This window comes from Poromitra crassiceps (assembly GCF_964638095.1).
Source record: "Poromitra crassiceps genome assembly, chromosome: 4".
NCBI classification, from domain to species: domain Eukaryota; kingdom Metazoa; phylum Chordata; class Actinopteri; order Beryciformes; family Melamphaidae; genus Poromitra; species Poromitra crassiceps.
Window position 1 is genome coordinate 68,007,429 of NC_139626.1, and position 21,559 is coordinate 68,028,987.

Here is a 21,559-nt window from a genome sequence, read left to right on the forward strand (position 1 = left end):
GCAATAGAAAATAGAAAATAAAATGGCTCGTCAGCCCATGTGTGGACTGTTCTGGTTATAGACATTATTGTCAATAAAGATTTGTTTGAAAGCTCAGATGCAGGCAGCAAGGCTCATATTATCTCTGTTCCTCACACACACATCAGTCCAAGTTTTGTTTCCTTCTCTTGCTCAATCTCACACATACACTGTCCAGTGACTCCCAACCTGTGGGCTGTGGCCCTCTGGTGGTCTGCGGAGGTATTGCAAGTGGGCCGCCAAATCATTTGGATTGTGTGTGTGTGTTTACATTAAACACATTTTAAAACCCCTTGCTGATGGACAACTCCTTGAAAACTGTAAAACTGAAAATGCTGAACATGTTTCAGATGCTGTGTTAGTGACTGTGGAAAAATATAAAGTGCTGAGTACACATTCTTTTTTATGGAGCTGGAGGTGGGCTGCAAAAAGTTTTAAGATTTTCAAGTGGGCCCTGAGTTGGAAAAGGTTGGGAACTGCTAGTCAGCAGTACTAACAAGCTAACAGCAAAAACGATATAACGTTAAATCAGAACAAAGCAGGCAGCTGAAGATGAGTGGATATTTCCTGCCATTGTTTTTCCTCATTCATATCAGACATGATAGGAGGAGGAAACCAAGTAGTGTAAGCTCAGCTGTGCTGTTCACCCTCTACACTGACAGCTGTCGTACTGAAGAATGCCTGTCTGAAGGTCTTACTGACAGACCTGACCAACACATTCTAAAGTACTCTGATGACACTGTTTTAATTTCTCTCTTAGTTAGCTCCAGTGATCCTGGACTGCACCAACAGAGAGTAAATAAGGTTGTCGAATGGAGTGATAACAACGCTCTCATCATCAACACAAAAAAGACAGAAGAGATTGTTTTTGGTGCACCACCGGAGATAGGCAGATCTCCCATTACTATTCATAGTGAACAAATAAATCAGGTAGGCTCATACACATACCTAGGAGTAGTGATAGACCATCTTCTGTCATGGAAAGATCAGACTGAATCAGTGTGTAAGAAAACAAAGCAAAGAATCTATTTCCTTCGCCGCTTAAGATCTTTTGGTGCCAGTAGAAGGATTCTTCTTTTGTTTTTCACTTCTGTTATTATGAGTGTTCTTCAGTACTGTAGTACTACCTGGTATGGATGTCTGTCTGTAGCCTTAAAGTCACAAATGTTGCAACAACTAAACATTTGTTCAAAGATTGTTGGACAACCACTTCAGCGGCTGTATACTTCCACGTATGATAACAGCATGCTGAGGCTGGCAAAGAACATCACCTCAAACACTAGTCATGTTTTACACAGTGAATACAGGTTATTGCCCTCAGGAAGGAGATACAGTGTCCCAACACATAAGAAGGTTAGACTAAAAAAGTCATTTGTCCATCAATCGACTCTGAGGCTCAACCAGGAGCTAAGCCAGAGATAGGCTGAGCGGTGGACGGTGCTCTCGATTGTATGTTTCTATGTATGTCAATATCTTGTGTTTTCACTGTGTCATGTTAATGTGTGTAATGCGTATACATGTCCTTTGTTTTTGCATACAATGGCTGCTGGGTCGCAAGACAAATTTCAGCAGTGCTGACAATAAAGCAATATATCATATCTTATAATATTTTCAACATTTGAATAGGCGCTGAACCAAAACATGTTTATTACAGATTTATGAGTAGAAAAACTTGGCACATAGTCCTGAGCTGCATCTCAAATTAACCTTCAGGTTCCCAGCTTTCAGATGATGTGTGCCACTTCTATATGGCATAATACTGTTGACCAGCTATCTTACTAAATATCCCCTGTCCTCTGTTAAGAAAAAGAGGCAAACATGTGTGCCTGGTATAGGGAAGGGTGGGGTAGAAAAGGAATTGTCAGTGGACCTGCACCCTGCTGGTTTGCCTCCTATCTATCTAATTACTCCTACCAGTTCTCCTGGAGGATATCTCTGTCCAGAACATGCACTCTTAACTCTGTGTGTGTGTGTGTGTGTGTGTGCGTGTGCGTGTGCGTGTGCGTGTGCGTGTGTGTGTGTGTGTGTCTGTGTGTGTGTGTGTGTGTGCGTGCGTGCATGCGCGTGCATGCATGCATGCGTGTCTCTCAATGTTTTCTCGACAGAGTTTCCCATCAAAGCAAAGAGGTTCCCAGTGGTCAGTCTGCCCAGGAGCATCAGACAGACTTGGACTCCATATTTATGGTGTGTAAATAAATAAATGAACAACAACACCTTTGACTTTACATTTTACTTCAGCTACAAATGAAATACAAAACAACCTCCAACAAGTCTCCAAGCTGCACTCTTTAGAGCAGCAGACTTTCACTCTATGATGGATCTGATGTTGTGTTCCATGACTTCAGTCAGAAAGTTCAATTCGTATGTTGCAGCTGCTTGAGGAGAACATCGTCACCTTTGTGAAGAAGGAGCTGAAAACGTTCCAGAGGGTTCTGAATGCAGAGTACCAAGAATACTCAGAGAGTCAGAGGGAGGATGAGGAGGTTGTAGATGGTGAGGAGGAACAGCAGAGGAGGAGCAGCAGAGAGGCTTTTCTAAACATCACACTGCTCTTCCTGAGGAGAATGAAGCAAGAGGAGCTGGCTGAGGAGCTGCAGAGAAGTAAGAGGCTTTAACAGCTTTAACATCATGGAGAGAGATGGTGGAGAATGCGTGATTCATTGTCTGTTAGAGCCAGTTTTTGTTTTCAAGACAATGACGCCACCTATAGGTGAAAGATTGGCAAAAGAATATAGGAGCAAATCATTTGGGACGCCCCATCTAATTCATTTGAATCAGGTGTGCAAGCCGTAGCTGGAAGATGACGTCTGAGTTCTCAATCGCAACAAAGACAAAAAGTAGAATATGATCAAAACAAGTGTATAGAAAGACCTGTTTTACTTTTCAGAATGTATTTGAGTCATTATTTGTTTGGAATAAGCCAAATAACCTAAGCCAACAAGAACACAAGATCAACAAACTGCAAGAAGCCTACCTTTGTGTTGGAACTTTATGCCATATAGTGGCTATAGTTTAAAATAAAATAAGCCATAACAATGTCCAAACTCTCAAAATCTAAACATTTGCCAAACAAGATTTATTCATTTCAAGATTGAAAGGTCAATGAGCGAAATCCTTCTGGATAATCTGGTAAAATTATTAATTTGTTAATGTAAGTGGTGCACACTGGCAAACAAAACAGCACCACAGCAGTTGTCTCACACTGAGCTGCACACAATCAGGACCTGTTTGTTCACTCACCAGTGATGAGCTGTCATGGAGTGGAGATACACATTTACAAAAACATGTTCACATTTCTCATGTTTCCCAAAACATCTGCTCATTGATGTTGTTTTTCTTTGTTCTTTCAGAAACTCTTGATGCCATCTGCCAATCTGAACTCAAATCCAGTCTGAAGGACAAGTTTCAGTGTTTGTTTGAGGGGATTGCTAGAGCAGGAAACCCAACACTTCTGAATCAGATGTACACAGAGCATTACCTCGTAGAGGAAGGGAGTGGAGAGGTCAATGATGAACATGAGGTCAGACAGATTGAAGCAGCATCCAGGAAACCAGTGAGATCAGAAACAAAAATCAAATGTGAAGACATCTTTAAACCCTTGCCTGGAAGAGACAAATCAACAAGAACATTAATGACAAAGGGAGTGGCTGGCATTGGAAAAACAGTCTTTACACAGAAGTTCACTCTGGACTGGGCTGAAGACAAAGCCAACCAGGATATACAGTTCACATTCCCATTCACTTTCCGAGAGCTGAATCTGCTGAAAGGAAAAAAGTTCAGCTTGGTGGAACTTATTCATCACTTTTTTCCAGAGACCAAAAGAATCTGCAGGTTTGACAAGTTCCAGATTTTGTTCATCTTTGATGGTCTGGATGAGTGTCGACTTCCTCTGGACTTCAAGAACAACGAGATCATGACTGATGTCACAGAGTCTACCTCAGTGGACGTGTTGCTGACAAACCTCATCAAGGGTAAACTGCTTCCCTCAGCTCGCCGATGGATAACCACACGACCTGCAGCAGTCAATCAGATTCCTCCTGAGTGTGTTGATGTGGTGACAGAGGTGAGAGGCTTCACTGACCCACAGAAAGAGGAGTACTTCAGGAAGAGATTCAGAGATGAGCAGCAGGCCACAATAATCATCTCCCACATCAAGAAATCACGAAGCCTCCTCATCATGTGCCACATCCCAGTCTTCTGCTGGATCACTGCTAATGTTCTGGACCATGTGTTGAAAACCAGTGAGAGAGAAGACCTGCCTAAGACCCTAACTGAGATGTACATCCACTTCCTGGTGGTTCAGTCCAAACAGCAGAACGTCAAGTACCATGGGAGAGCTGAGACAGATCCACACTGGAATACAGAGAGCAGGAAGATAATTCTGTCTCTGGGAAAACTGGCTTTTGAGCAGCTGGAGAAAGGCAACCTGATCTTCTATGAAGCCGACCTGACAGAGTGTGGCATTGATATCATAGCAGCCTCAGTGTACTCAGGAGTGTTCACACAGATCTTTAAAGAGGAGTGTGGGCTGTACCAGGTCCAGAAGGTCTTCTCCTTTGTCCATCTGAGCTTTCAGGAGTTTCTGGCTGCTGTTCATGTCATTGTCTCATTCATCGACTCTGGTGTCAATCTGCTGGCAGAAGCCTCATGGTGGCCTAAGCGATTGAGAGCCAAATCAGCATTAAAATACCTCTCCCAGAGTGCCGTGGACAAGGCCTTAAAGAGTCCAAATGGACACCTGGACTTGTTCCTCCGCTTCCTCCTGGGCCTTTCACTAGAGACCAATCAGACTCTCCTACAAGGTCTGCTGAAAGATACAAGTAGCTCACAGAGTAATCAGAAAACAGTCCAGTACATCAAGAAGAAGATCAGAAAGAATCCATCTCCAGAGACAAGCATCAATCTGTTCCACTGTCTGAATGAGCTGAATGACCATTCTCTAGTGGAGGAGATCCAAACGCACCTGAGATCAGGAACTCTATCCACAGACAAACTCTCCTCTGCTCTGTGGTCGGCTCTGGTCTTCATCTTACTGACATCAGAGGAAGAACTGGACATGTTTGACCTGAAGAAATACTCTGCTTCAGAGGAGGCTCTTCTGAGGCTGCTGCCAGTGGTCAAAGCCTCCAATACATCTCTGTATGTGCATGGTTAACTAAACATATTCAATATATTAAATGTAAGATTCATACAGAAAAAAATAGATTTTCAAACTTTTAAACCATTAATTCTCCTCCAGGCTGAGTGACTGTCAGCTGTCAGAGAAAAGCTGTGAAGCTTTGGCCTCAGTTCTCAGCTCCCAGTCCTCTAGTCTGAGAGAGCTAGAGCTGAGTAACAACAACATCCAAGATTCAGGACTGAAGCTGCTCTCTGCTGGACTGGAGAGTCCACACTGTAGACTGGAGATTCTCAGGTAAGATCAGGTTATGATACTTCTGGTTAAAAATATGTTGTAACTGTAATATTAAACAACAGCAGTAGCGAGCACACTTCAAGATTAAAGTCAATCAAGGTGCAGGGCCACGGTAGAAACGTACAAAAGAGAAAAGGCCAGCACTCAAAAAAGTCCTTTAGGCGTTTTTAATACTTAGCATGTACAGCAGCAACAACGTACGCATTTCAGCAGGTAGCCTTCATCAGCGGTGTGCCGAGTGAGGCGGAAATGGCGTATAAATACAGTCAAACCGGAACTGCATTCAATAATCCAACCAGTTACCAGGTAAGCGTACACAGATAAGGACATCAATAAAGTTACAGAATATACAGAAAATGTACATAGCAAATACTCTTTCAGTAGAGTTTACAAATATAAATAATTAAATATTAAATTAAATAAAAAGAAATGGTCAAAATGTTGTTATTATTGAAATTGAACTTTTAGATATCTGTTTTATCATGTGACAAATATTCTAAGTTCAGTCTTGCTCTATATTTGAAAAAACAGAGTATAAAAATTGCAGTAACTACGAAATCCAACCAAAAACACCTCAATACTTTGAGGTGTAGTTACTGCTGTATTATCAGCATTCAGACTCAGTCATTTTATTCAAAATAATTTTAATATGCTATTTAATATATATGTTCTTGTATGAATTATCAATCTGAAAAGATGATCTGATTTGTAAAGAAAACTTGTTCTAAATTAAGATAATAAAACAACTGTGCTCATTAATTAATTGTGTCAGAATGATGACCAAAAAGCAACACCAGTGGTGAAGATGACATCAACTGACTTCAGGATTCCCTAAATGTATCTGTCACTCATCCATTTAAATGTTTTAAACATGTAAACAATAAAACAATTAAATACAGATATGATGTGGTATCGAAATCAAAACCGATTACAATTGTCTCATGAAAAACAAGACAGGAGAAGCACATTAGATTGTAGTTACTGCACTTTTCCCTTGTACTACCTACACATCTGTTTAAGGTAATAGACAGACAGAGTGCCGTATCTGCATTTCTGGGGTCATAGGTCAAGTAATTATAATTGTTTTTTGCCCCAAAAAATACTTTAACGTATACATATATATATATAAAAAAAATATTTAAAGCCATTTTTCTCAGTTTCAGTGTTGGCATAGTTACTATTTGTAGGGCAGAATAGCCCTCCACAAAGAACAGGCAGAAACGTAAATATACAAACGGGGGTCTAGTGGACACAATGTAAGTAGACAAGATAGAAAATATTGAAATAAAGTTAAAAAGTACCTAGAGGAAACAACCAAACTGCAACTCCTCATTAAGGCCTTTAGGATGTTCAGTCTGTAAAGTGTGGATCCAGAAAGCTTCTCTCTGTAGCAGAGCTCAGTCCCTATCGCCTCCTCTTTTCAAAGGTGCTAGAACTTCAATTCCCTGAAACCTGAGTGAACACACATCATGGCCAGCAGAATTAAAATGTCTCACCACTGAAGACTTTTCGGCCCCTATCTTCCCACTGGCCTTAGGCGCTAAAACTGGCATTAAATGCAAAAAACGCGCCTTGCGCCTGCCTCGGGAAGATAGCATCATGGTTTTAGGCCCTGAAATGCGCTTTACGCCGAAGAGGCGTGGCGCAGTGCCATAATAGGCCAGAATGGGCTTAAATACCGGCCTAACACTATCTTCCCCCCTGGCTTTAATTTAGCGATTATCGCTTTTCAAATGGAAAAAAAGCTGATCTTCGCCAGGGATATTACTGTGCTCTCTCTCACTCCCTCTCTCTCGTGCATCAGACAGGCACAATGACCGATGAAAAAAAAGTTGTTATACCGTAGTTTTGAGCCCCTGTCATTCAGAGGCTGTTGCATCTGTGCAGTGGGGGAGAAGAAAAGGTAGCGAGAGAAAACTATATCATTCTGGCCAAACAAATATTCACTGCGACGGCTCCCCTACCAAAGCCACACGTGAAATCTCCCAGCATGCATTGAGGCTAATACATTTAGACAAGAAATAGCAACCAAATCAGCCTAAATAGGCTAAGTGGTAGATATAAATAATATTTATGTTAACACACCATGCAATTCTAGAACATTTCAATATTGGACAAAATAAAACATAAAAATCAAAACACAACCCTATGTGAAACATATATGTAATCCAGGTGGTATACTGTATATATCCCTCACAAATACAACGTGATATAGACGGGTGACAGCCGTAACACAGTTCTACTGTGATGTCCGCTCCAGCAAGACTTGGCTTAGGCTACTTCACATGTACTTTCACAATAAAAACACATTTATGCAATGACTTTACATAATGTAGGCTATATTTATGTGCATCATTTAGCCTGTGCAGCAGGTAGTCTACAAGTTATAAAACTACCTGCCCTGAATGAGCCGAGTGGGGGTGCTTGTTCACTATTGTGAAAGTTATGTGTTTACAACATAAAGATCATGGAATTGGATCGTATCAGGAATGTCACCGATAGTTAACGTTCTATATTGTAGGCTACAGGGAGACTGCATCAGCCCTGCTGAACAGATCTGTATTTGCCTGGCTGTAGGTTGAATCATTTTTGTCAGGCTATGATCTGTGATGTGCTGAGATATCCAAATTGGCAGAGATGACAGCATAAAGCCGCAACCTGCGGGCTGGATCGAGTGGATCGGAGCTTCGAAAGGAAGAATGTCATTGAGTAACTGCAGTTCACCAATTAGCACAGTTGTGAATAATTCTATGCTTAAAAGGCGTGGTTATAATGGTTAAGGTGCTAATTTAAGGCCGTTGCAACGATAGAGCCCTTTGTCTTTTTTCCGAATAGTGCTCTTGTGTTCTGACATACAAGTTTTTAGCTCTCTTGTGGTTTTACTGACATAACACAGTCCACAAGGACACTTCAAAAGATAAACAACAAACCTGGTCTTACATGTAATTATACTATTGATAGAAAACGTTCTACCTGAGTGTGGGTGTAAGTATAATACTGTCTGCTGATTTCTGATACATGTTTTTTTTGCACACAATGCGCACAATGTGCCACCCACATTATGCCTCTTGATGTGTTGTTATTTGAAATGATATCACGAGTATTATTTAAATTTTTTAGATATTTTCCTAGGAATCGTATAGGGCTGGATGATATAGCCAAAATCAACGATTGCGCAATTTTTGACCAAATACCTCAATATTGCAACAATACTGTAGGGATGAATATTGGTGCAAAATATGTACACAATGAGATTAAAAAATAATAATCATCAGGAATGTGGATATAATAACTAAGTGGGTAAAGGCAAATATTAAAACAGCTAGAACAGTCTGGTAAGTCCAGCAATTTACACCACTCAACTGTTATGCAGCCTTTAAAACCATGAAAATAAACACTTATGCCATATCATATTAGAATATCCAAAATCTAAGACGATATCTAGTCTCACTCATATCATGATATCGATATATCAATATATTGACCAGCCCTATATTGGTTTTGAAGTGAGAAATTCTAGTATTGTGACAGCCCTTATACACGGTCTACACAACTTTGTTGCAGTTACAATTTCAAGCGGCTGCCAGACTGTGGCCTTTGGCCACAAGCAGAAGTGTCATGCCCTTTGAAACTGAGGGAGCAGTTGCCCCCTCACATTTTAGTTTTATTTTATTTATTTATTTATTTATTGCAAAATTCATGGTGGTCATTAGTAGAATCCCATTTTCAAACAAATGAAAATGAAATGCTGTTAGTTATAGGCATAGTTTGCATAGCAAGTTAGTTGGCTATTGTATCAGGCTGCTAAGGTTAGCAGTGTAATGTTAGCAATCGTTCAACCGTGCTGTTTACACACCAGGAGAGACTTAACATTTTCCAGAGTGTCTGTGGCTGTGCCGAGCATGGTGTGGTGTAAAGGGCAGTGTTGCCAACTCCTCTCCAAGCAAAGTCGCTATTGGCTGCTCAGAAGGTCACTAGAAGTCGCTAAATGACGTCACATGCTAATTTTGCATATCAAATTATGCTTAGAAAACATGCCTCAGCGTAGCCAGTGTAATCATTGACTGAATGGTTGTAATATTAAGTGCTGAGTGACTCCACCCGCCCAGGCCAGATTCAGCATACGCTGTTAGAAATTACAAGTAAACCCTATCCTGCTGCTCTCTCAGTGGAGGAGAGGGGCTGCACTGAAGTGCTGTGTGTGTCAGACAGGCAGAGATGAGGAGAGAGAGAGAAAACCCAAGGCAGCCGCACCAATTTAAAGGCAAAATCCATTAAATTCAACAGATTTGGTTGTTCCCCCCAGTTCCCCTGGTCAGCAAAAGTCACCAGATTTGTCGCTAGGCAGATTTCGGAAATAAAGTCGCTAGGGCGGTCTGAAAAGTAGCTGAATATAGCGACAAAGGCGCTAAGTTGGCAACACTCGTAAAGGCACAATGTGACTTCCTGTTCCTGACGCAGGGCGGAGGATTGGCTGCCTTCAAAATAAAAGTTAATTATGTTTGTCACTTTTCATGAATGGTAAAAACTGGGGAATATGGGACAACATTAGCACACATGTTCATTGGGACCATTCTATTAAACATGCACCAGCACTATACTGTGACATAGACATTTAAAACGATTCTAAGTGAAAAACTTAACTTGGCAATTTTATTTTGAAGGGAGGGTGTTTAGTGAAGTATTTTGACTAAATACAACACTGTATGGGTTAATGAGTGTGTATATGTATAAAGAGTCTATAACATTATATATGCATACCCTAAAAGAAATAATGCACAATATCTTGTATTTTGAACAATGCAGAGTAATCCAGGTATTAAGATTTACTGTGTAGAGATAAGAACATACATTTTATTGTTATATGACAGATTGAAATTGTGTTCCATTTACATCCTCCCAAAATCATTTTTATCAGTGGGTGTCTGTGTGTGTGGAGGGGTTGGGAGTGTCTGTGTGTGTGTGTGGGGCGAGGGGGAGTGGCGTGTCAGCGACATCATGATTTGTGACACAAAAGGTGACGCAAATCATGACTGACAGACACCGCCCAACCGCCGGTCCACCTAGGTAATTTTATTATAGTATTACTTTAGGGACAATGCACATTACTGTAAATGTGCCAGTGTTAGCAAGATGGCTAATTTTCAACTACTGTCCTTTGGAACTCCAGTTCGATTGCCAGTGCCACACACACACACACACACACACACACACACACACACACACAGACAGACAGGCACTGACACGAGTAGAAACAAAAATCACAGACAAGAATGATTTTAAAAGAGAATACAATTTTCACAATTTATTTTCTTGCCGTTCAGGCTGAGTGGCTGCCAGCTGTCAGAGAGAAGCTATGATGCTCTGGCCTCAGTTCTCAGCTCCCAGTCCTCTACTCTGAGAGAGCTGGACCTGAGTAACAACGACATGCAGTATGTGTTTGACCTGAGGAAATACTCAGCTTCAGAGAAGGCTCTTCTGTGGCTGCTGCCAGTGCTCAAAGCCTCTAAGAGAGCTATGTAAGTGGATAGATAACTGGATATAATAACTTCATTAAATGTGATGTGAGTACAAAATGGAAAACATAACATAACTAATTCTCCTTCAGTCTGTGTGGCTGTCAGCTGTCAGAGAAAAGCTGTGAAGCTCTGGCCTCAGTTCTCAGCTCCAAGTCCTCCAATCTGAGAGAGCTGGAGCTGAGTAACAACAACCTTCAAGATTCAGGACTGAAGCTGCTATCTGCTGGACTGCAGAGTCCACACTGTAGACTGGAGACTCTCAAGTAAGATCAGGTTATGATACTTCTGGTTAACAATATGTTATAATATTGTCTGCTGATTTCTGATAAATGTTTTTTGTAGTTATACATTTTCAGCATCCGTCAAGCAAGGTGAACAGGTAAAAATGTCTGTTTTGTCAGGTTGACTCAAAACAAGCTCACAGATAAATCCTGTAAGGAGTTGTCATCAGTTCTCAAGGTGAGGGAGCAAATGAGCCCTCACAGTGGTAGAGCTGTGTATGCAAGCTGCAGGGCGAGCTAGCAATCGAGCGCAAGGTGAGAGAAAGCGAGAGGTGCCTAGTAAGTTAAAAAGCTGCAAGATCTGATAGAGAGAGGGAGAGACAGATAGAGAAGGATGGAGGGGAGAGAGAAGGGGTTTGGATGGGAGGAGAGAAGAGAAAGTGATCCAGAGAAGTGTCAATTGACATGAGGGATCCTGCCGCTTTCCCCAGCATTGCACATCTATAGGCGTGCCTCTTGATGAACAGCAATGACATTGGATGAATTGAACAAACACGTTCAATCGTGGGCTGTCCTTCCCTGGTTTGAAGTGTTGGGGAAACACTTGTTTCAAACTTTCTCTTCGACTATAAAAATGGCTCAGCCAAATGTAAACAACAATGTAAACAACAGTTGATGCCTACAATAAACCATGAAGTGACAGTTCTCTCCATCTGCCTTTGTTTTGGATTTACAATGATTAGTGTAGCGAAGCTTGTGGGCTCGCTGCGGGCGAAGCTTCTGGGCTTGCCTCGTGAAGTGTGCTGGATCGTGGATGAGGGCTCACGAGCTGTGATCGGTCAGAATCACAGGGATGGAGATAGGGACCGACATGTCGGTCCTGGGACGCGGTTGAAATTCCACTGGTGACCTGGCTGGGTGTAAGGCAGTCGGTCATCAGGGCCTGGCTGCTTGTAAGATAGCCAGGATTCGGACGGGTCCGGATTTGGTTGTGCTAATGGTTGACATTATGAAGGTAGAGTAGGAAGTAAGAATACCTGAAGAAGTATGGAAGTAGAAGGAATCTACCGGATGTGTCACAGAACACCTTGTTTATATCCCCGTGTCTTGGTGTATGACATCACGTCATTGGTGATGTCACAACGTTCGAGGGAGCTATGACATCATCGGTGTTATGTCTGACATCGCCGATGACCTCACAGGTGAACTCTATGCTATGACATCATTGTCATCATTGATGATGTCATCATCATTACGTCGTTGGCGCGCCGGCTCGTGGGCGTCGACTGCCCCAAGAACAGGCCTGGCGGTGGGCCATTATGGACCCTTTTCTACAGCCGCTCCCAGATTCCTGTGGGGAATCTGTATTCTTCCAGAAATGGCCGGAATGGCCCTCCAGTCCCACCTGGTATAGGCAGGGCTTGGTTGATTATTCTGGCAGTGAGGGGGGCTGCGGTCCGCTTGGCCACCGGCCGGGTGTAGGTACGGGTCTACACGCCGTTGTCCAGTCCCGTACATCACAAGAGCCAAGATTTGGTGACTGTCCTCGTTGGCCAGGATGTGTGTGGGAGCTGGGGGTCTACCCAGCAACTGCTGTAGTGAGCTGTAGTGGCCTCTGGGGGCTTGAGTTTCCAGTTGAGGAAACTCAGCGGCGTGAGGTCAGCGCGGGAGCCGCTCAGGAGCCGGGGGTCTACCCAGCTACTGCGGTAGTGAGGAGCCTCTGGTTCTGGTGGCTTGAGTTTCCAGTCGAGGAACCTCAGCGGCGTAGGGTCGGTGAGGAAGCCGTTTGTCTGCCCTCGTTGGAGGGAGGCCTCTGCCCCTAGTGCCTCGTTGGCCGCCCCGTGGAGCGCCGGTGTGGCATCCTCACTGAGGGCACCGAAGGTCGTACACTCCTCCGGCATGGGGGGAGCCGACCTGAGGCCACCGTAACTTGGCTTCAACTCCTCTCTCTTATCCGCGGCCGTGTGGAGTCGGGGTGTCTCTGGCCAGCGATCTGGGCTGAGAAGAGGGAAGGGGGATCCGCAACCGCGACTGCTGGTGGTGAGTGCGGGAAGGGGCCTTCCCCGCGCAATGTTGACCACAACAGCTACCTGTGATTGCGGTGGCTCGTCCTCCCACTCTTCCCAGGCCTGCAGCAGTGTCTCAGGTAGGACTGGATCATCCCAGCCTGGTTCCCATTTCCATAGGTGCTGTATGAGCAGGACAAGATGGATCCTCCCGAACTGATGAAGGGGCAAATTCCTCGGGCGGGATTCCTGCTGCAGGGCGGTGATGGGGTAAGGTTGCTCGCCTAGACCAAGGTTCGGTTCCGTAAAGGCTCTCTTGGTGCAATAGGTCTGCTCTGGGCAAATTGCCGGCGAGACGATGAGGGAGACGGCCGCCCCGTGAAGCATCTGGGGCTCCTGCCTCGCCGTCCGCAAAGGCATGTCCACTTGCTCCACTTGCTCGGACTTGTTGGCCTCCCTAGAGGCCTTGGCTGGAGTTGTCTCCATGAGCCCGCGCAGGGCCAGGAGGTGAATTCTGGGAATAGGTAGTTGAGATGGCTGGTCCCGCCCTCTGGGGGGGTCCCAGCTGTCGTGTCCAGCTATCTTGTGGGAATGATTGACGCCGGCCGGCTGACTGTGCCCCGTGATGTTGGTCCCAACGTTCGCCATGCCTACCTGAGTGTGGGGTATCCCGGTGCCGGGCTCGGCCGCCCCGTTGCACTCTATTGCATGCTCAGGGTCGGCGATCTCTGTCCTAGGTGGGAGTGTTGGTGGCATTGGCGCTGGAACAGTGGGTTCCGTAGTTTGGGTCATTGGCTCTGGAGCCGCCGTGCTGACCTGACCCTGGTCGTGGGAGGTACGAGGCACGGGTGAAATGTTGAGCCGGGGTGCGGGCACCGGTGAAGTGGGTGGCGCCCTCCGGGTTGCTAACCCTGAGGCCGGTACGCACGCCTGTCTCTGGTCTTGGGAGGCGAGAGGCACAGGTGGAACTGCCGGGTCCCCGGCAAGTGAACGGGCGCGAGGCCGGGCCGCTACGTGCTTCTGCTCGACTTGCAGCCGGGCACGAACCCGGGCCTCGTCCAGCGCCAGCTCAGCTTGCCGCAGGCGTCGGCTTCTCTCCAGGCAGCGGGTGATCCGCTCTCTAGCTTGGAGGGCCTCCTCTTGGGCCTGTTCTTGCGCCCGCTGAGCCTCTGCTTTGACCCGTTCTTGGGCCCGCTGAGCCTCTCTGGCTTGCTTTGTCAGCCGGTCGTACTCCTCATGAGCTTCCTCCTCCTCCGCGTGTTGGCGGCGAAGGCTCTCGGTCGCCAATCGTGCCACCTCCTCCTCGTAGGCTGCCGCTTGGGCTGGGGAGGAAGAGTGGGCGGAGGCGTGTGAGCGTACGGTTGACCGTGAGCTGGCGCTAGAGTGTCGCGATGCGCCATGGTCAGTCCGGTGGCTAGCGCTATGATGGTGAGAGTGATGATGACTCCTGCACCCGTTGGGGCTGCAGGATGCATAGGCGTCATGGTTGTCATAGGTCAAACCTCCATGACCTGACCTGTCCCGACTTGACTGGTGGCCAGCTTGATGGGACCTGCCAGTGCATTGGGATTCCTTGAAGTATTCAGTGATGTCCCGGTTGGTCTCCCTTTGGCGCGCGATCGTAGCGTCGAACTTAGCCTTTTCTCGAGCTAGATCGGCCCTTGCCTGGACTGCCTGAGCAGGGAGTCGGTTTTCCTGGTGGCTGCGAATGAGCTCCTGCCCCGGTTGGATCGTCTGGTGGGAGTGTAGGGGGTCTGGCCCCTGAGTACTACTCCAAACCCTGGATACTCTGCTGTATCCAGATTCGATCTGGTGGGGGAAGGGTTGCTCCTCTGGTCGGCGAGGTGCCGTGACCAGAGCGAGCTCACCTGACTCCTGTTCCATCTCTGAGCGTCGCAAGTCCTCTGATCCGGCTCGAAGGACCAAATTGTAGCAAAGCTTCTGGGCTTGCCTCGTGAAGTGTGCTGGATCGTGGATGAGGGCTCACGAGCTGTGATCGGTCAGAATCACAGGGATGGAGATAGGGACCGACATGTCGGTCCTGGGACGCGGTTGAAATTCCACTGGTGACCTGGCTGGTTGTAAGGCAGTCGGTCATCAGGGCCTGGCTGGTTGTAAGATAGACAGGATTCGGGTCGGGTCCGGATTTGGTTGTGCTAATGGTTGACATTATGAAGGTAGAGTAGGAAGTAAGAATACCTGAAGAAGTATGGAAGTAGAAGGAATCTACCGGATGTGTCACAGAACACCTTGTTTATATCCCCGCGTCTTGGTGTATGACATCACGTCATTGGTGATGTCACAACGTTCGAGGGAGCTATGACATCATCGGTGTTATGTCTGACATCGACGATGACCTCACAGGTGAACTCTATGCTATGACATCATTGTCATCATTGATGATGTCATCATCATTACGTCGTTGGCGCGCCGGCTCGTGGGCATCGACTGCCCCAAGAACAGGCCTGGCGGTGGGCCATTATGGACCCCTTTCTACAATTAGCTTAAGCGATCGTATACCGGTTTCCGGGAGGCGGCGTGCTGCACGCACCTCATTTGCATAAAGTTGAGCAAGAACTACTTTATGCAAATGAAGAAGCAGCTACCCAGACAATCTCTCTCGAAATGCCCTGTTTCGCTACCAGAAGGCATTGCACGTTGCACGACAGGCAGGCAGGTGATGATCCTGGACACAAGAAAGGCTCAAAACAAAAAACACTAGGAGAAAGTCACTAGAAATAGATTTGGCCTTGAGCGTATCTACCACTGTGGTGAAGACAATCTGGCAACGATTGATGGTTAAAGACGCAGGGTAGATGAGATGATGAGCAGTGAGCAGACCGGTGTGTAGGACGAGCTGAGCCAGAAGCCAGGAGAACGAGGAAGAGAGACCATGCACATACCAATACACACACAAACAAAACAGAGAGAGACAGGGGACAGAGCCACGGGTGTAACAGATAGACAGCGACAAAAACAAAGATAACTTACAATTTGTAGAGTAGAGCATGCAGATCACTTGAATGTGTATGGTTATGTGCATGGTTAACTAGATATATTCAATATATTATATGTAATATTCATACAGAAAAGTGTAGATTTTCAAACTTCTTCTTGCTCCAGGCTGAATGACTGTCAGCTGTCAGAGAAAAGTTGTGACGCTCTGGCCTCAGTTCTCAGCTCCCAGTCCTCTAGTCTGAGAGAGCTGGACCTGAGTAACAACAACCTCCAAGATTCAGGAGTGAAGCTGCTCTCTGCTGGACTGGAGAGTCCACACTGTAGACTGGAGACGCTCAGGTAAGATCAGGTTATGATGCTTTTGTGTAACAATTTGTTGTAACTATAAGATGGTATGCTGTTTTATGATGGATCTTCTTCTTTGTAGTCATAATTATTCTACATTTGTCAATGTGAACAAGTAAATAATTTATATCGTTTACAACAGGTTGAATCAAAACAAACTCACAGAGAAATGCTGTAAGGAGTTGTCATCAGTTCTCAGCTCCCAGTCCTCTAGTCTGAGAGAGCTGGACCTGAGTAACAACGACTTACAAGATTCAGGACTGAAGCTGCTCTCTGCTGCACTGGAGAGTTCACACTGTAGACTGGAGACGCTCAGGTAAGATCAGGCTATGATGCTTTTATGCTTTTATGCTTTTAAATGCTGTAAGGGGTTGTCATCAGTCCTATTGTCCACTTTACACACATATTAGAAGAAGAAGAAAAAAACGACACTACAAAACCAAGGTGAGACAGTTAAAAACAAAATTAATTAAAATAGCGGGGGGGGGGTGGAAGGGTGTCACCCAGAACAAAGTGTCCCAGAATGTCTCAGAGGAGCCACCGAACCCACCGCTGAATACAGCAAGTTCAGTGACTCCTCAAGGACACCCCAGGTCCAATTCCATCAAAAACAGCGACCCAAAACGAGATTTTAATGAAGGGCGGCTCAAGGTGATTCACTCAGTAAAACAGCAACCCTGTACGAGGGATCAGCCGAGCAGCATTTTGGTAAACAAACCACGTTCTCTGGGGAGAAATGCAATGGGACCCTATGGAGCCAGCTTTGAGTGCTCACTCTAGCCCCGGCTATGTTGTTTACATTTTAAAAACTGTTAGTTTACACAACTTTAACACAACATGCATACAGTACATTACTGTAGCATCAGGAGCATAAGGAAAATATATATAGATACATTAGGGCTGTCAATCGATTAAAATATTTAATCTGGATTAATCGCATGATTGTCCATAGTTAATCCCGATTAATCGCAAATTAATCACACAATTTTTAATCTGTTCTAAATCTACCTTAAACCGATGTTTTTCAAGTGTTTAATACTCTTATCAACATGGGAGTAGACGAATATGCTTGCCTTATGCGGATATTAGGGATGGGCCGATCCGATACTGGTATCGGGTATCGGCCCCGATATAGCACAAAATTCTAGATCGGGTATCAGTGGCAAATGGCCCGATCCATAGACCGATCCATAGGGGCCATTCTATTCACTCTAATTCTATGTGTGCACGCCTGGTAGACTGTTTCCAAACAAGCTGATGTAGGCTAGGCAGGAGCAGCTAACAGCATGGAGCAAGCCAGAGGATCACCTATTTGGAGGTATTTCATGCTAGCTACGCCAACCAGTTTGACACAGGGCTCGACATTAACAGCTGCCCAGTTGATAAGGTGACATCACACACAGACCCTCTCTCTCCCTCTCTCATCTCCCTGATGCAGCCCTGCTTGATTAAGAGCAACTCCGACTCTGCAGCTAGTTAACAATCTTTAACGAGCAGCTGTTGCATGCTGTCCAGAGACGTGAAACGCTGTCCAGAGAGAATAACATGGACTGTCTATAACCCTGAAGTTTGCGTGAGGACATAGCCTACATGTAAGCTGTGATACTTATGTTGTGAATAATTCTACCTCATTCTGTTTGTTTGTTTGTTTAGCATAGCCTACTTGCCGACGTCTTGATTGACGGTTTAAGTACCCTACTTTTCAAATGAAGTTACCTTACCTTATTATCAGTGCTGTTCAGGCTAATGTAGGATTATGTAGGCTAATGTTGATTATTGTGTGGGAATAATAGTAGCCTAATTCTGTATCCTGTATTCGTGTATGGACACAGTTCAAATGTTTATTACTCTCCCTTATTAAGACAATCTGTTAATATGTGCTAAACAAGAGAGGTAATGTTAGTTACTTATCTCAATACACAGTGTACTTAGCTATTGTATAACATAAATAACTGTCATATTTGTTATATTTGGGTTTACATTAAACTCAAGACCATTTATTTGCTTACGTTTATTTCAGACCCTGTAATATATGTATGTTCAACTCAATTCATGGAAATAATCAAAGCTCAAACAACAAAGGATTCTCTGACAGGAATCATTTCCATATTGTACCACCAACCCATGCCAGTTGACTAAGTGCATAGTATTTTAATGACTCAAAATATAAGGTGACCAAGAATGGCAACCATATTACAGTTTTGGCAACCCAAAGCTGATGCCTAGCAACTGCGGAGTCGCAGGGCTGCATCGGGGAGATGAGAGAGAAAGTCTGTGTGTGATGTAATCTTATTAAGATCGATTTAAGGTTTTAGGAATATTAGAAACATGTTTATTTTGGGGTGCACATTTTCCTGTCGCTATTTTTTATATGCTAAAATTTTTTGCATACAAAATATGCTGCCACTGAGGCAACCACAGGCCAATATATTTTTTTAAATGGTTGCCAAGGGCAACTGGACAGCCGTTAATGTCAAGCACTGGTATCAGATCGGTACTCGGTATCTGCCGATACTGGACCCCAACATATCGGATCGGTATCAGAGGCGCGAAAAAGGCGGATCCGAGCATCCCTAGTGGATATGATTATTATTATTGGAACAGTGACAGATACTGTCCAGAATATTCTTCAGAATAACCTCAAGGGTGTGCATGCTGAACCATACTGTATACTGAAGTAGAAGCATATAGGCTACTGTAGTAGGCTGCATAATTAGCCTACTGGTTCATCTGAACAAAACAAACTAAGAGCACAGCTTAGAATGGCATTTATAAATGTATTTTGTAATATAGCAGCAGTGTTAGGCTAGTGAAGACTACAGTAAATATCGGCAAATGAAGACTAAATCTCAAAGACTAGATGCTGTTGAGATTTGAGGCCTCTTAATTGTGCCGAACAACATTGGAGAGCTTTGTGTTTGTGCAAAGAATATGGGTAGTATCATATTATGTAATTGGCCTTTGGTAGGCTATTGTTATTATTGCTACACTGTAGTTAGAATACTCACGCATCTCTGAGACTGCAGTGTCAGTCTCTTAACTCATTGAGTGCCAGCCACTTTTGGAGAACGGACGCTCCCAGTGCCAGAGTTTCAGAGCGTTTTCAGTGATTTCTCGAGGCCCACAGAATATTGTGTGATATTACTATGTAAACACCGAACACGCACAAAGAACGAGGAGACTCTCTTCTATCATCTGCAAAAAAAAGTTTATTGATCCCATTTTCCGTTCTTTAGTTATGAGCCGGAGAAGATAGCTTGATTTAGCCAAAAACAGCAATTTTTTTTCTAGAAGCTGAGATAATGAGCCTTTTGTGAAATTAAACATTTCAAGCACATCATTGACTCTGAAGCTAATATTTTCTGATATAATGACACCTCAAAAATAATCTCCTTCAATAAAAGAGTGAAAACAAAGGAATTTTGTTTGGCCAAATAATATGTTTTAGCTGCAACCAGCAGCGCTGGCCCCTGCGTGCGCAGACCCTACACCTTCTTGCTGGTCTTGATTTACTGCTGGTGGGCATCAGATAGCCTATTCTAGCTTGTTTGCTCTCTATGCATCGAGCCTGCTGCTGCCTGGGTGTGTGTGTACTGTCAATGGTTGTATGCTGTAGTGCCCTGCGTGCCCCACCCCCCTCCTCCTCCTCCTCCGTGGTGGGAGGGGTGTCTCTGCTGCGGTTTGCTCTGAGTTTGATCTGCACTGAAAAGTCCGCTACATCCCCTCGCTTTTTTACAGCGTGTCCCTGGCTCCCAGCTGAGAATAATGTAACTTTTCAGAAAGACGCTGGTGTCGCCGTGTTGGCAACTAAATCATATGGATGGACTATCGCAGCGGACACGGATGGGGCTCAATTGTGGCAGCAGATGACTGCTGTTCACAGGCACAGCTAACGTTATGCTTCAAGCATATCGATGCGATTTCCGTTTCCTCATGACTTCTCTCTTTTCTCCTGGCCTTTGTCTAATCGGGAGGGCACTGTCGCCACCTAAGGGTTCTGTAAAATAGGTTAGACACATTCAATAGCTCCCATATTGTAAGAGGCGATGTAAGAGGCTTAGATCGACATCCCCCCGTCAAAAAACGCAATTGACGAACATGTTCGTCCTTGGCACTCTACGTTACTAAACGAAATGACGAACATGTTCGTCCATGGCACTCAATGAGTTAATGAGTAGTCTTGCTGGCAAGACTACTTAACGAGCCGCAGCTGGTGGGCGAGGGTACGCTCTCTCCCCGCCTCGCTCACTCCCCGCCTCTCTCTCTCGCTGTCTTGGTCTCTCTCTCTCTCTCTCTCTCTCTCACTGTCTCACATCTTCTCAATTTGCAGGATGTGTGGAAAGTCATGAAAATGCTGTGCAGTCCCGCACAAAGCAGAGCATCTGCTCACCCTACTTGAAGCTGAACTTGTCATTATACCCTTTTCTTCCTCCTTTTCTGCTCCTCACAGAGATTTGTTTCTGCTTTACTTCTTGATTTCCAAAACTACGGGTGGACCAAGGCTCAAAAATCACAGAAAGTGCATGCGTTAATCGTGCGTAAAAAAGACATTGTGGCGCTAAAAGGAATTTGCGTTAACGCGTTATTATCAGTTAACTTTGATAGCCCTAATATGTATATATATATATATATATATATGTAGTATTGTATAATGTCATATATCAATCTGTCACTAATCATGATGAAATAGGAGAAAAAACTAAAATGGGCGGTACAGTTGTATGGAGTTATATATATATACGGTATATATATACCAGTCTCAATAATGATGAGGGGGGAGAGGGGGGGTAATTGTATAACATTATATATCAGTCTGTCAATAATCTTGAACATGAAGAAAACATAATAGGGACAGTTGTATAACATTATGAGCTCTATCTTCCCAAAAGCGCTAATTTAGCATTTGCGCTCCTTTAACGCTGTGCGTAATGCAAATTGGGGGCGGACACAAGCACATGCCTGTGATAATTGTACTGGGCATTGGCTGCCCGATGCCAAAGCAGGCATTTCAGCGCTAAAATGTGGGATTGATGGCATTACCCTATCGTCGGCAGTGCGCAATTACTTTGCGCTAAGAGC

At 44.6% G+C, this 21,559-nt stretch overlaps 1 protein-coding gene across 1 annotated transcript in view; it reads left to right on the forward strand.

The window, feature by feature from the left end:
- Positions 1-2,530: 2,530 nt before the first annotated feature.
- LOC310775224 (NLR family CARD domain-containing protein 3-like) overlaps positions 2,531-21,559 on the forward strand; it is a 159,113-nt gene continuing 140,084 nt past the window's right edge. The window contains exons 1-5 of the mRNA XM_083635340.1: positions 2,531-2,619; positions 3,369-5,157; positions 5,258-5,431; positions 11,040-11,213; positions 16,301-16,474. Coding sequence (XP_083491466.1) covers positions 2,583-2,619; positions 3,369-5,157; positions 5,258-5,431; positions 11,040-11,213; positions 16,301-16,474 — 2,348 coding nt within the window. The 5' untranslated portion in view covers positions 2,531-2,582. The remainder of the gene's footprint in view (positions 2,620-3,368; positions 5,158-5,257; positions 5,432-11,039; positions 11,214-16,300; positions 16,475-21,559) is intronic.